Source organism: Mus pahari, chromosome 9, assembly GCF_900095145.1.
Source record: "Mus pahari chromosome 9, PAHARI_EIJ_v1.1, whole genome shotgun sequence".
Lineage (NCBI taxonomy): Eukaryota > Metazoa > Chordata > Mammalia > Rodentia > Muridae > Mus > Mus pahari.
Window position 1 is genome coordinate 44,288,794 of NC_034598.1, and position 14,130 is coordinate 44,302,923.

General features: G+C 57.0%; 2 protein-coding genes across 4 annotated transcripts; one reads left to right on the top strand and one right to left on the bottom strand.

Moving 5' to 3' along the window:
- The first annotated feature begins 259 nt into the window (after nucleotides 1–259).
- Fgf22 (fibroblast growth factor 22) lies at nucleotides 260–2,731 on the top strand. 2 transcript variants are annotated; one of them, XM_021205805.2, is made up of 3 exons: nucleotides 260–483; nucleotides 1,750–1,853; nucleotides 1,957–2,731. In XM_021205805.2, exons 1-3 carry the CDS (start codon nucleotides 297–299, stop codon nucleotides 2,044–2,046), a joined length of 381 nt encoding a protein of 126 aa, XP_021061464.1. In that variant the 5' UTR covers nucleotides 260–296; the 3' UTR covers nucleotides 2,047–2,731. The 2 variants fall into 2 exon arrangements, with proteins under 2 accessions (XP_021061464.1, XP_021061463.1); XM_021205804.2 differs by having other exon boundaries at nucleotides 293–483; nucleotides 1,934–2,731.
- A 962-nt stretch (nucleotides 2,732–3,693) lies between these two features.
- Nucleotides 3,694–11,857, bottom strand: Rnf126 (ring finger protein 126). 2 transcript variants are annotated; one of them, XM_021205027.1, is made up of 9 exons: nucleotides 11,664–11,857; nucleotides 7,565–7,623; nucleotides 7,400–7,463; nucleotides 7,046–7,290; nucleotides 6,528–6,596; nucleotides 6,393–6,462; nucleotides 5,976–6,069; nucleotides 5,779–5,894; nucleotides 3,694–4,376 (listed from the first exon to the last, which is right to left on the bottom strand). In XM_021205027.1, the coding sequence occupies exons 1-9, from the start codon at nucleotides 11,736–11,738 to the stop codon at nucleotides 4,227–4,229; spliced, it is 942 nt and encodes a 313-aa protein (XP_021060686.1). In that variant the 5' UTR covers nucleotides 11,739–11,857; the 3' UTR covers nucleotides 3,694–4,226. The 2 variants fall into 2 exon arrangements, with proteins under 2 accessions (XP_021060686.1, XP_029398529.1); XM_029542669.1 differs by lacking the exon at nucleotides 6,393–6,462 and having other exon boundaries at nucleotides 11,664–11,806.
- Nucleotides 11,858–14,130: the final 2,273 nt, after the last annotated feature.

Sequence of the window (14,130 nt, forward strand, 5' to 3'; positions counted from 1 at the left end):
TGTTTACTCTGTCTTCTGTTTCTGATATCTCTGGTCTCTCCATCTCTAGGCTCTTTGTCTCCAATTTTTGTTCCTCTGTAATCCTGCTCTTCAGTCTCTAGTCTGTATCTCTCTCTAGACGTGCACCTCTACACCCCCCCCCCCCCATGACAACCGGACTAGGGACAAACAGAAGCCCACAGAACCCACAATTGGAGTCGAGGCCCCGCCCCCACGCGCCCATTGGACGGCAGCAGCGATTGCCCCGCCCCCGACCATGCAGCTGGAACACCGCGCGCCGCCAGGCACAGGTCGGGATGCGCAGCCGCCTCTGGCTGGGCCTAGCCTGGCTGCTGCTGGCGCGGGCACCGGGCGCTCCAGGAGGGTACCCGCATCTAGAGGGCGACGTGCGCTGGCGCCGCCTCTTCTCCTCCACCCACTTTTTCCTGCGTGTGGACCCTGGTGGTCGGGTGCAGGGGACGCGTTGGCGGCACGGCCAGGACAGTGAGTGCTGGGGCAGCAGGGAGAGATGGGCACTGCATCCCGTGGGCTCCTAAGCAGAGCAGGAGTTGCTGGGTGGGGTCAGTGGCCTACTTACAGGGCAAACTGATGAAGGGAGATTGCTTCTCCTGGGATCGTGACCGGACTGAATTGGGGTTCCCTCTGTTCCCAGGCATCCCTATTTGGCAAATGAGGTAAGACGGGATGCCCTAATATCAAGGTCTTGCTAAGAGGCCAGAAAGGGAGTGAGCCCTGCTTTACATACAGAAGGCCTTCCATAAGTACTTGTGGCATGTATGTGGCAAAAGGAGAGGCCACTGTGAGGAGGAAGCTGGAGGTGATGGGGAGGCCACAGCCAGCTTCTCTGGTGCTAAACTCAGGCAGAGTTACTGGGAGGGTTTGAGCTCAGCCCTGAGCAGGTGACAGGGCAGTGCCCATCCCAGTGGCTTTCATCTGGGTTCCAAGGCCCTCATTAGGCCACAGAGGACGAGGGCTATGACAGGGGACTGGCTGGGCAGGTCCATCCATGGTAGCACAGCCAGGCGGGGTGGCCCGGGGCTGAGGAAGAGGCCCAGCTGAGTGACCTGGCCCTTCAGTATGTCTGAGATTTAGATCCCACCTGGATAGGGATGGGGGTGACAGATGAAAGGTTCTGTGGAGATGGGGCTCTTCCCTCCTTAACTTGGTAGTTCCTGTGTGGTATTGGCCAAGAGCATGCATTGTGAACCAAGATGGCACACTGTCATGGGTCCCCCTGGGGTGAAGCAAATATACTCCTTTCAGAGCTGAGAGGGATGGTGGAAGAATGGTGTGGCTGATGTCCCCAGCGTGAGGCCTCAAGTTTCCAAAGATGGTCTGGGTCCAGAGGCTTGTGGTGGGATTCAAGCTGTCCCTGAACCCCCTTCCTAGGGGAAAGCTCAGACGCCGAGCCAGCTAGGGCTTGCCGGGCATGTTCACAGAGGTCTGAACAGACAGATGAAGTCCAAAGCTGGCTCTTCCAATTCTGGGCCTCAGTTTCCCTTCTGGAAGTAGGTACGGTTGGCACCCCGCCCCCCTGGGTTGTATAGGCTCCATGAAACAGAGGGCATACAGCCAGTGCCCAAGCAGAAACAGAGGGCATACAGCTGGTGCTTCAGCATGGCCTGGCACTTCAGGTCTTTTCTGGCCAGCCAGGGTCCATGCCAGCTGGGGTTGGAGACACAGTGGTGATGGGAACTGAAGAGCCCACGTGAGGCTGCTGCCTGACCATCTACTCCTGTTTCCACTCAGGTATAGTGGAGATCCGTTCTGTCCGTGTGGGCACTGTGGTGATCAGAGCTGTGTACTCAGGCTTCTATGTGGCCATGAATCGCAGGGGCCGCCTCTATGGGTCGGTGAGTGACTGGCAGTGGGCAGCTACTGGGTGGTAATGGTCAATGGTGCAGACAGCCAGTCTCACGCACCCGCCCTGCAGCGGGTCTACTCTGTGGACTGTAGGTTCCGGGAGCGCATCGAGGAGAACGGCTACAACACATATGCCTCGCGACGTTGGAGGCACCGCGGCCGACCCATGTTCCTGGCACTTGACAGCCATGGCATTCCCAGGCAAGGCAGACGGACTCGACGGCACCAACTGTCCACACACTTCCTGCCAGTCCTGGTCTCGTCTTGAAGGGCCTGCTGATGTTTCAGGAGGCATGGGTGGCACACGGGGCCTGGAAGATCTGGAGCTGAGCAGCCAAGGGCCAGGCCAGAGACCCTGGGCCAACACGTGTCTTTATGTTACAAGCCGGGTGCCTGCTGGTTGCCAGGCATGGAGACATGGCAGGGCCCCTGCAAGTGAAGCCAGCGCTCAGGGGGATACACAGAACTGGCAGTTTCCATCCATCTAGTTTGGAGGTGAGAACACTCTGGGCACAGCATGGAGAGGCTTGGAGGTGGGGACACACCAAGTGGATGAGAGCAGACAGGGAGGACCAGGAAAGGCAGAGGGCAGGGCCCAGGTCAGCGGGAACACAGACATGTTCGCCCATGTGGCCAAAGTTTGGGGCTGGAGTTAAGAGCACTTCTTGTTTTTCCAAGGGGCCTGAGTTTAGTTATCCCACATCAGGCTGCTCATAACAACCCATATCTCCCACCCCAAAGAATCTGACTCCCTTTTCTGTTCTCTGCAGGCACCTGCACTAGTGTGCACATACCCTGCACCCACACACGTAAAAAAAATGTTTTTTTGAGAAAAGGTCTCTACATAACCCTGCTGTCTTGGAATTCACTATGCAGACCATGCTGGCCTGGAACTTAAGAGATCTGCCTGTCTCTGCCTCCCGAGTATTAGGATTAGAGATATGCACCACCATGCCAGGCTGATGTGGGCCCTCTGAACACTATGTGTTCAATGCCTGAGTTCCCTGGAGTCACTGGGAGGGACAGCCTGATCTCACACGGATCAGAGCCCGAGGAGGCTAGTGTCAGGTGGCCATCAACAATAAATGTTTTGAGCCTTTGTGTGCATGGTCGCTTGTCGGTGGCAGGACCCACACACTGTGCTAAGAGCTTTCAGAATGGATGCTCTGGTCCTTGGCAGGGAAGGCCAAGGCTATCATTCTAGCATCTCCAGGGAACGGCAGTCTGCATAGCACCTGTGGGTGGCATCCTTTCTGCTACAGGCTTTCAGGGTGGGATGTGGCTGGCAGCCTTTGTCATTTAACCACCACCGACCTGCGGAAGCCAAGACTTATACACCACACTATGACAGGGTAGGAGGCAGCGATTTCAGCACGGGCCTGAGGTAAGATGATCCTCTAGGCTCTTCATGTCCTAAACTTGAGAACAGGATGGGCAGGTCATAGCATTGCTGAAAGCAGTGACTACTTTAGGCCGTAGGGGTGTTCTGGGTCTTCTCCATGAAGCTTGGCAGCAGGAGGGCTAGGGACTTGCTCAGCCACTGGTAATCCTGGTGTGGCGTATGTAGGCGGACTGTCATACATGCTGCAAGTCCACCACTCCAACCAAAGACAAGTGTGTGGGATGAGACTACAGGCCCACTGCCTGGTCACCCCCTGTGAGACTGCACCAGGCAGCTTCCCACCCAAGCAGCTCTGGGTGCAGTCTTCAGATCTTGCCTCCTACCAACCAATGCAGAGGGCTTTTGCCTGAAGCTCCAACCCACCCTGTGCACTGCCCCACCATGCAGTCATGGGCACCCTGGCTGAAGGAAGACGCCAAGCCATGGGCTCTGCTTTTTTGAGTAGGTGTATTTTAAATAGCTTTCCAGATAACACACATTTCCCTTTAAAAAAAAAAAAAAAAAATTGTCTGCTGGAGCAGTTTGTTCCTGGGTCTGCTGGTCACCCTTGTGGTCCCGAGGCCGGCGCTGGTTGGGTGCTGGGCCCGGCCTCCCAGGGCGTGTGGCGGGCTGGGCCTGGCGACACTTCTGCTGACTCTCCACAGACCATGCATGGCCGCACGTGGCTCAAACGTCCATTTATTTCAAAGCAGTAATAATTTAAAATCATAAAACCCTTCTGCCGCTGAGCATTTGGAGGGTGAGGTTAAGACTGAAGGCGCCCACTGGGGACAGGGACCCACGCGCACACCTCCAAAAAGGAGCGGCCATGGCCACGTCCGAGCCTGCCCGCAGCCTGGGGCCCGCCAGGTGCTGCCGGCCGCCACGGGCAGCACCTCTAGTCCACAGCCATGGCGGGCGGTGCTGGGGCACCTGGGGTGGGTGGGATGACCAAACCCCGGGGGGGATGGCCAGGTGGGACTCAGGAGTTGCTTGTGGCGTTCTCGTTGCTGGGCGAGCTGGAGGAGGATGAGGACGAGGACGAGGAGAAACCTACACCGGTCAAGCCCGGGGGATTGGTGGCTGTGTTCTGTCCAGTGAGGCTCTTACGGCAGACCGGGCAGCTGTCATGCTGGAGAGGAGAGAGGAGTTGTTAGGGGAGGCAGAGAACAGGGCCCAGGATACAATTAGGTTCGGAGTCAGGGTAATGGTTCAAGCAAGAGTTAGGGCCTAGGCTAAAATCAAGGTCACGGGCGGTCTGGCTCAGGGACAGTTTGGATTGCAGTCAGCCATGATTGTGGTTCTCTCAGAGTGAGCTGGGGCAGTTTGGATCTGGGTTGAGGATCTAAGTAAGATGGCTGTATGGCCGCGGCTCAAGGTACAGACAGGCACATCGGCAGGGGCAGAGAAAAGTCAGGGCTACAGCAAAAGAGGTCAGCCTTAGGGTTCAGGTGTACATCAGAGGCCATAGCTGGAGACAGGCATGAGGTAGGCTCAGAGCTAAGAGGAAGAACGGTCCAGTCAAAAGAGTTGTGGCTAGTGTTACGTTTTCAGTTAAGAGTTTGATTGCCGGGCAATGATGGCGCACACCTTTAGTCCCAGCACCTGGGAGGCAGAGGCAGGCGGATTTCTGAGTTCGAGGCCAGCCTGGTCTACAGAGTGAGTTCCAGGACAGCCAGGGCTACACAGAGAAACCCTGTCTCGNGAGAGAGAGAGAGAGAGAGAGAGAGAGAGAGAGAGAGAGAGAGAGAGAGAGAGAGAGAGAGAGTGTGTGTTTCTGATTGTCTTAGAAGGGGGGACAAAGTACCCATGCTAGGAGTTACAGAGACAAAGTGTGGAGCAGATACTGAAGGAAGGGCCATCCAGAGACTCCACAAACCACCAAACCCAGGCACTATTGCAGATGCCAACAAGAGCTTGCTGACAGGAGCCTGATATTAGCTGTCTTCTGAGGCTATGCCAGTGCCTGGCAAATACAGAAGTGGATGCTCACAGCCATCCATTGGACTGAGCACAGGGTCCCCAATGAAGGAGCTAGAGAAAGGACCCAAGGAGCTGAAGGGGTTTCAATATGCACTCACTAACCAGTATCCCCAGAGCTCCCTGGGACTAAACCACCAAAGAAAACACATGGTGGGACTCATGGCTCCAGCTGCATATGTAGCAGAGGATGGCCTAGTTGGTCGTCAATGGGAGGAGAGGCCCTTGGTCCTGTGAAGGTTCTATGCCCCAGTATAGGGGAATGCCAGGGTCAGGAAGCGGGAGTGGGTGGGTTGGGGAGCAAAGGGAGGGGGGAAGGTAGAGGATTTTCGGAGGAGAAACTAGGAAAGGGGATAACATTTGAAATGTAAATAAAGAAAATATCTAATTAAAAAAAAAGTTTCTGATTGGTAGTCAGGCTGGTTAGGTTAGGGTGGGAGTTGCGTCTGTCAGGGTTAGGGTCAGAGGGAGCTTGGCATGCAAGCAGGACGGCCGTCTGAGCCTGCACTGGATAGGCCCATGTGTGCAGGCTGACTCGGTCGTAGGGCAGTCACCTGCTCCAGCCAGGGCACGATGCAGCTGTCATGGAACAGGTGGTTGCAGGGCAACTGCCGCACACTCTCACCCAGCGCGTAGTCTTCTTTACACACTGGGCACTCGAGCCCTGAGCCTGCAGAGGAAGCAAGTCAGTGAGAGGCAGCTGACACAGGGCAGTGCCCAGGGACTCTAGCCACCAACCCAGGGAGCATACCCACGTGCTCCTCTGTGACTGGGACTGTGGGGAGAGCCTGAATCTTCTCCTTGTCTGCAGGTGGGGGGCCAGTGTTCTCAAACTGATTGAGTAGCTGAAAGACAAGAAGAGGGAGCTGAGGTAGGGAGGGCATGGTTCCCAATGGCGTGGTAGGGTGGGGAGTCTCCACCTGCCCAGTTCTGCAGAGTTGCAAATCAGCAAGACCATTAAACCTCAGGGGTGTACAGCTCCGGTACAGGCCACTGCACACCCTAGGACAGCAGGCATCCTTCAGGAGGTGAGGGGAAGGAGGGATTGGCCAGAGCTGTGTGACACCAGAGAACGAGCTGCAGGGGCCTCTGGTGCTACAGAGCAGCACCCATCTGTGTTACTAGGCCAGCCTCTTGGCCCCCCACAGATGCTGAGCGGCCGCTGTACCTGCGTGATGATGGTGTCCAGGCCGTTGGCCCCCCAGGCGTAGTCCATTGGGTTCGAGTGCAGGACGCCCCTGGGGGGAGAGGCCGGGTCAGGGGGCGCAGGGTAGGAGGGGCCGGGCACCCGCCCCCCACTCACCAGGGACCAAGGCCCAGGCTGGGCACAGCGGCCGGAGAGATGATGCCATTCACGAGCTGCTGGATGATCCTGTGGGAGAGACAGTGTCACAGGGCCTGCAGACCACCTCACAAGATAGGCTTGCTCTGCAGCCCACACAAGCTGGCCTCCAACCAACAGCGACTGTTCTGTTCCCCACCACCCAGGTGCTGGGATGATGGCATGCGCTCTTCTACCAACGGTGAGGACGCCATTGGGTGCAGCTATTTCACAGGAATTCCTGGTAGGCAGAGGCCACGGGGCATGCATGACCCAAGGGTGTGGAGCCTAGACTATCCCACTTCCATTTGGAATTGGGAGTGCTACACTCAGTTCTGTGGGTGACCCGGGCTCCCTGGGAGAGAGGTGGCTCCCATGGGCAGCCATGTGAGACTCTTAAGGGAGCATGGAGACTCAGGGTCAGTGGAGTGTGCTTGCCTCCCATGTATTGTATGTCCCAGTGGTAGTGAAGCCCTCACCAGCTACCATAGGCCACTCACCCTTCCAGCGTAGGGACACCTTCATGCCGGCCAGTGGCCCGCCGGGCAGTGAGGCGGGCACGGGGCTGCCGGGCCCCATACCGATGCCGAGACTGGTGTTCTCTCTCCCGTCGGCTCTCAGGGTCCCTGCCATCATCGGCCTGGGCCCCAGGAGGGAACGTGGGAATCTCAAAGCTATCGTCAAAGATGCCAAAAGCAAACTGGCTGTATCCCTGCGGCAGCGTGAACAGGTGCTGGTCCACATTCTGTGGAGAGGATGCAGTGAGCTTGCCAGGCCCACAGACAGCTGAGGCAGAGTCCTTAACCATCCCACAGACGGGAGACAACAGTGGGACCAGCAAGACCCCGACTCACCTCAAATGGCTGCCGGTTCTGGTCGGTGGGGGCTGTGGAGGGGGCTGAGCCATTCTCTGTGTTCCTGCAGAGGAAGAAAGAGCCTGTGAGCTGCTGCTGAAGCCCTACTGGGTCCTCAGGACAGTGAATGCCAAGGTCCTGGCAGCCCCCAGCCCCAGGCACTACCTGGTCTCTTCTGGAAGCTCCTCGATGAAGCCAGACTCGCACCTTGGGCAGATGTAATCCTGTGGGAACGGCAGGGTCAGTCTGGCCACCCATTCCAAGTCACATGTGGCAGTTGTGTGTAGTCAGGGCCTGAAGAACTCAGGGCAGCGAGGACAGTAATGGCCTCCTCCCATAGCCTAGATTGTTCCAGTGACTTGCCAGCACCGGCTTAGACAAGACCTAGTGTGCACCCCACAATGACAGGAACTGGAGTCCCTTCTTCAGACACACAATGGTAGGACATGGACAGCTAGGGACCCATGTAGGGACAGCAAGCCTAAAAACCAGGCACTACCTTCCTAAGACCAGTCACTGGCCACATTTGTGCTTCTTCTGGGCTGTGTCACATCTGGGGACACCACCACACTCAGGAAGTCCCAACAAGAGCAGAGCATGCTTCCCACAAGGCCACAGCTGTCAAGTATCAAGGCATTGGTGCAGGCAAGCAGCCATTACCATAGGCCTCGTATTGACTCAATGGATCCTAAACCACGAGTGGCCACGGGCCCGACCACGGGGCCTCACACAGCACAGGCCACGCTGTGTCCTGCTCCCACCAAAGGCAGCTTGTAAGCTGTTGGACAAGACTAGAGCAGGCAGGGAGGATAGCCCACTCGGCAACCAGCACCCCTGCAGACACACCCCCACAGCTGACCTGCCATGGACGTGTGAAGGGGCATGCCATTAGTCACCAGGACAACTCCAGAGTGACTGAGCTGACCTGACACAGCAAGCAGGCCCAGGGCAGGCTTCATGACAACTGGGTGGTCCCACTATAGGTGGGGCTAACGTCAGACCAGTGCCACCCTCCCTGGCACAGTAAAACACCCGCATACACATGGTCAAGCACCCCCTGCTCCACCCCCACATCCAGCCACCCTCCACTGGCTGCAGCCCAGGGACATGGCTGGGGTCAGCTTGCACCCATTGCCAATCGTCTCTGTCAGGTAGCTACCTGTCCTCACCCCTCGCAGCAGCTACTGCCAAAGTCACCATGCCCTGCCTGACCCTGGTTACTCTGCTCCTGGGAGCAGCTGTCTCCATGGTCCCAGTGACATCCTGCCCAGACAGGACCCCCACTCCTAGCCCCTACAGGCTCAGACCTAACTGTAGGATATCACAGGACATAGGGTGCCGTACACTCGGATGACCTTTGTAACACATACTGAAGGGCTAATCTGTGTGCTTACAGGACGACAGGGGACTGAGGTGGGCTGGAGAGGACTCATTCCCAGGACCTTTGGCCACAGTGTTACTGTCTGCAGACCTCTGCTCTGCCCCTACTCTGTGCAGGATCAGCAGCTTCTGGAACTGACGGGTTGTGAGGCGCGGGGAGCCAAAGACCCAGTTCCCTGCCCAAGGCTCCTAGTGTAAAATCGTCATCTTTGGTCATGTGTGTGTGACATATCTCCAGAAGCCAGCCACTACCCGTCTCACCAGTCTATGAAGCACCTTGAGCGGCACATGGCCTTGCCCTCTGGTCTCCTACCAGAGGGCTGAACACCTCCACTGTGCCTGGGACCCTATCTGTAGGAGTGTCTCTGCCCAGGACCCAGGCCAGGTCCTCTCATGCTTGATCCCATGCCAGGCACTGTGCTCACACAAGCAGCAGGCACCCACTTCCCTTATCTGCTTCCCTGGACCCGTGAGCAGGTAAAACAAGGAGGCAGGCTGCTGGTGCCTGGCCGTGGACACCCCGAGTCCACACCTGTACATCACATGGCCTCCACCATCACATCACACCCAGCAGACGATCAAGTCTAGGCTCGCATTGCCCACACCTCTAGCCGACTCATCTTCCTGCTGACACGTCCCCAGACAAGCCATCTTCCCAACACCCTGAAGCTCTGCACTGCCACAGCCACAGCCGCACAGGCGCTGACACAAGCTACCTATTAGAACAGCTGTTCTCAACCTGTGGACCACAACCTCTCTGGGGTTGAAGGATACTTTCACAGAGGTTCCATATCAGATAATCTGCCAGTAAGATATATTTACATTAAATATACCAGTAGCATAATTACCGTCATGACATAGCAACAAAATAATTGTACAGTTGGGGTCACCACATGAGGAACTGTATTAAAGTGTCCCAGCACTAGGAAAGTTGGGAGCCACTACATTAGAACCCTGCTCATTTGTCTGAGGAGAGCAGCACTATGGGCAGCTGATACACCAAGGTTGTGCTGGGGCTTCAGCTGACAATCCAATAGGCCCTGTGCTGAGACCCATCTGACCCTAGACCAGGGCAGCAAGAGGTAGCACAGGGCCTGCGAAGATGCCACTACTGGAATTGGATGTCCCTGGCAGTGAACTCAGGTGTCTGAGAGGCAGCTGAAACGACAACCACATTGGTCGGCCTATTCTGGAATGTGGGCCATTCCAAGTCTCACTGAACCCTCAGACCTGCCCCTGCTCCCTGACCCACACTGGCTGCTCATACAAAAACCACCCATGCTGGGCAGGTGGTGGCAGAACATGCCTTTAATCTCAATACTTGAGAGGCAGAGGCAAGCAGACCTCTGGGAATTCAAGGCCATCCTGGTGAGTTCCAGGACAGCCAGAGCTGTTACACAGAAAGACCTGTCTGGAGAAACACAACAAAACACCCCCCATGCTCTGTTTAAACACCTGTCACTCCCTGACTGGCTGTAAGAACAAAGACCATGCTGGGTCACTGGGCTTACAGGTAGGCTCTTGCCAGGCACAGTGGCAGCTGAGAGGTCAGGGTCCTCCTTATTCAAGGGCACAGAGCCAGAACCTGGTGCTGCACTGGTCCCAGTAAGTAAGCCTGACAGCTAGGTGCTCACCTGGGTCAGGCCATCTCCCCACAGAGAACAGTTCCCAGACCTCACAATGGTGCCAAGAGGCAGCACAGTCCCCAGTGCAGGGGCGTCAAGGCAGATCTAGGGAGGCAAGGCTGAGGCACAGTACACAGAAGTAGAAATAACAATCAGATTCCTATGTTCCAGGTTCACCTGGCACTCCACATACACTCTCTCCAAGCTGCCCCCCTTCCTAGACAGAGTTCCTGGCTGTCCTGGAACTCACCGGTTGGCCTCAAACTCGGACATCAGCCTGCCTCTGCCTTCCAAGTGCTGAAATAGGTGTATGCCACCACCTGAATTCTTGGAGTTAATAGCCCTGTAGAATGTCATGCTGTCACCACCCAGAAGGGGAGTGTGCAGAGACCTGAAGGAACTACAGCACCTCCTACCACCCACCCCGTCACCCTGATAGACTCTGGCTGATCCAGATGTCACTCCACCACCTTCTCAGCAGTGGTAGAGTGGCTTACACCAGACTAGCTACCACTTCTTCAAGGACCCACCCCGGCTTCCACCCCGAAGGGCAGGAGCAGGCTCCACGCTTGGCCTGGAAAGGCCACAGCAGGTTGCAAGTACTGAGCGATGAACCTTTCCAGGAGTGAGCCGCAAACCTGGGTATGAAACAAGGGATGCCTGGAAGGTGGGAGGTTCTGTCCTGGGAGAGATCTGGGGATACCAGCCTAGTCAAAGTCACTCTCAAGAAACTTGCAGGATCTCTGGCATGCACCTGGCCAAAACCACCTTGAACCGGAGAAGATGCAGGACACCCAAGCGGGGTCCTCGGGATACACACGTCCAAAGCTACAAGGAAGGAGCAGGAGGCCAGGGGACAACCAGGTGGGGACAGGCGGATGCAACTGGTCAAAGCCACACGGAAGCCTTAGCACAAGGCCTGTAACAGGCAAGGAGGTGCAGGAACGTCCTGCCCAGACCCTCCAGCTCCGCCGTGGGATTCGCAGTTCCTCTGGGCGCAGCAGCGAGGCCCGGGGCGGCGCTCGAGGCTGCGCCGCGCGCCCCCGCGTCCTGGCCACGCGCTCGGCGGCCGTCCCCAGCGCGGAGCTCAGCTTCCGAGCCCCACCGGGTCCGACTAAGCCTGCGTCCCTCGGGCGTCCCCGCCGCCGCCCTAGGTTCTCGGACCTGCCCGCCACACTGCCCGCACCCCGCCGGGTCTCGATTTCCCCTCTAGCCAGCTTCGCGCGCACAGCTCCACCGCCCTCCCGTCCGGGTCTCACCGGCAGGCGCGGCACGATCTCCACCGAGCAGCAGTGGCAGAAGTACCGTCCGGGCTGCGGCGACGCCTCGGCCATGACCACCGCCGCCTCCGCGCCGCCCGCCCCCCGCGCGGCGCCTGCCGCCGGCCGTTTGCTGCTCCCTCGCCGGCCGACGCGCCCGCGCACGCTCACGCATGGCACGCACGGCACGCACGGCGGGCGTGGAGCTCGCGGAGGAACTCGGGCAACGCGCTGCGGGGGGCTGACTCGTGGAGAACGGTGGCCGCACTAGGACAAAGTAAGCATTTCCGGAAGCCAGAGACCCGGGTCCAGGGTGTGGGGCGGAGCCTGGGGGCGAGGCGGCGGAGCCTAGTCTCCTTAGTAACCGGGACGGAGGTGAGGGTCAAGACTGCAGAGCATCTTGGGGGCGTGGCCTATCTGTTGTGGGCGGAGTCTAGAGGGTTTGGCAACTGGGGGGGGAAAGGGCGGAGTCACGCTTGAAGAGTGCGGAAGTTCAGGGACAGCGCGAAGGCGGGTCGCCTTAGCGACGACTTTAGGAGGTGATGTCAGACATGGAAGCAGGAGAAGTCAGAGATGGGGAGCCAGCGAGCGGCGGGGCTACGTGGGGGAGGAGACTCTTCTTGGCAACCTGCGTGGGACGGGGCCTCGGGGAAGCCTCAGCGACCAAAAAGGCGAGGCCTTCGTGGGGCCCAGGATATCTCTTTGGCAACCTGGGGTAGGTTATAAACCTGTAGGCAACTGGAAAGCTTTAGGGTCCTCAGGCTGAGCCTGCGCAGGACGGGGCCGGGTTTCTATGGTGACGAGGCACCGACAGACCCAATCCTGGAATCCGCCTAGGAACTTGGCGTTGGCCTGGAGGCGGAGCTCCAAGCTTGCAGGGCGGTCTCCTTGGCAACCAGGACGGGCAAGCCTGAAGGCGGGTGACCATCTCCAGAGCAGGGATGTAGTCGGCAGGGATGAGTTTCTCCAGCATACGGGATTGGATGTAGAGACCCTCGGAAAGCCGAGTACAGCCGCGAAGTGGCGTCCTCGAGGGGCAGGACTTGGTTGCCTTGACAACGGTTGTTAGGGCTCTCCTAAAAAAAAAAAAAGGTGAGGGGCGGGGCCTAAGAGACTCTTCTTGGAACCACCTAGCCCTCGTTTCCCTGCTTCCCTCCCCTCATTTAGCCGGCCAGACAAGCTTACCTGTGGATATTTGTGCCTCTCCAAGTGCTCGGTCCCCCAGACTCCAGAGTCTCAGCTGCAATGCTGCCTTTTCACGCGTTCTCTACAGCCCTCCTACATACACTTATGTGCACCCGATAAACTGTAAAGAGCGCCGGGCAGAAGGGAGTATTATGTCTGGACGATATACATCAGGCGTCCCACATACACCCGACATAAGGATGAAGAAGGGATCCATTCTCTGGTGGAAGGAGGATCCTCTAGCCCGCAGGCATCCTGTGTGGCTCTTCAGGAGTGAAAGAAGCCTGCGTCGTCTTCTAGGCTAGGTCCAGAATGTTTCTGAGGTTAGTTCCTGTATGTATTTACTTAATCGTTCAACATTCATCTAGCGTCTATGAAATGCACACAAACACTCCAGCACCATAAGGCAGGGGAGGCTCGGACTCTAGACTGACCTTGGACATCTCTGATGACACAAGAATGACTTCCTGGGGGTGAGGAAGATACATTGCAAATAGAGTTTTGAAGAATGAATAGGAAGGAGTTCCTCAGAGTTAGGATTCCTGCAAGAAGGGTTCATTCAATCTTCACACCTAGCCTTCTTTCTGTCTCCATTCCCACTCATTCCGGCATTGACCACCAGAGGGCACATGGCCCCCATCAATGGGAACTAGTTATCCCGCTCGAGCCAAGTCGGCTGTGGTGAGACAGAGGCTTCGAAGCAGCCCCTCCGTCGGTCGCTTAAACACACCAGTATAATGGAGATACCTTCCTGGGAGCAGTGGGCATGGGTTGACCTCCCAGTCAGTCCATCGCCGTGTCTTTGGGCAAATAGCTTAACCTCTCTCTGAACCATGGCAGAGCTTGCCTCCTGGGATCCTCCTCATATATACACACACACACCACACCACACACACGTCGGGGTCTAGCCTCAACATAGGATCGAGTTCTCAGCTGCAAGACGCATAATAAACTCACAAGGACAACTTTTTGGGTACACACTGACAGACAATTTTTAAGGCTTAAAGTTGCTCTCTCTCTCTCTCTCTCTCTCAGCTTGAAGCGGTATGTACTCTTCAGGCTGCAGGTTGTGCTCTCTCATTTGCTCCCTTTCTCACACACTCTCACTCTGTGTTCTTGCACACACACACTCCTCATACTCTCTCATACACACCCCTCATATTCTCTCTCCTTTAACTCACTCCACACTCACCTCACACACCTCGAACGCTTCACAAGTACCTCATTCTCACCTCCCTCTCTCTCTCTCTCTCTCTCTCTCTCTCTCTCTCTCTCTCTCTCT

Excerpts from the sequence above, each read along its gene's own strand:
- Fgf22 (XM_021205804.2), top strand. The coding sequence starts at position 297 with ATGCGCAGCCGCCTCTGGCTGGGCCTAGCCTGGCTGCTGCTGGCGCGG. Across the intron at positions 484-1,749 it reads TTGGCGGCACGGCCAGGACA|GTATAGTGGAGATCCGTTCT; the intron begins GTGAGTGCTGGG and ends GTTTCCACTCAG. Across the intron at positions 1,854-1,933 it reads GGGGCCGCCTCTATGGGTCG|CGGGTCTACTCTGTGGACTG; the intron begins GTGAGTGACTGG and ends CCCGCCCTGCAG.
- Rnf126 (XM_021205027.1), bottom strand. The coding sequence starts at position 11,738 with ATGGCCGAGGCGTCGCCGCAGCCCGGACGGTACTTCTGCCACTGCTGC. Across the intron at positions 7,624-11,663 it reads AGATCGTGCCGCGCCTGCCG|GATTACATCTGCCCAAGGTG; the intron begins GTGAGACCCGGA and ends CCGTTCCCACAG. Across the intron at positions 6,597-7,045 it reads GGTGTCCCTACGCTGGAAGG|GATCATCCAGCAGCTCGTGA; the intron begins GTGAGTGGCCTA and ends TCTCTCCCACAG.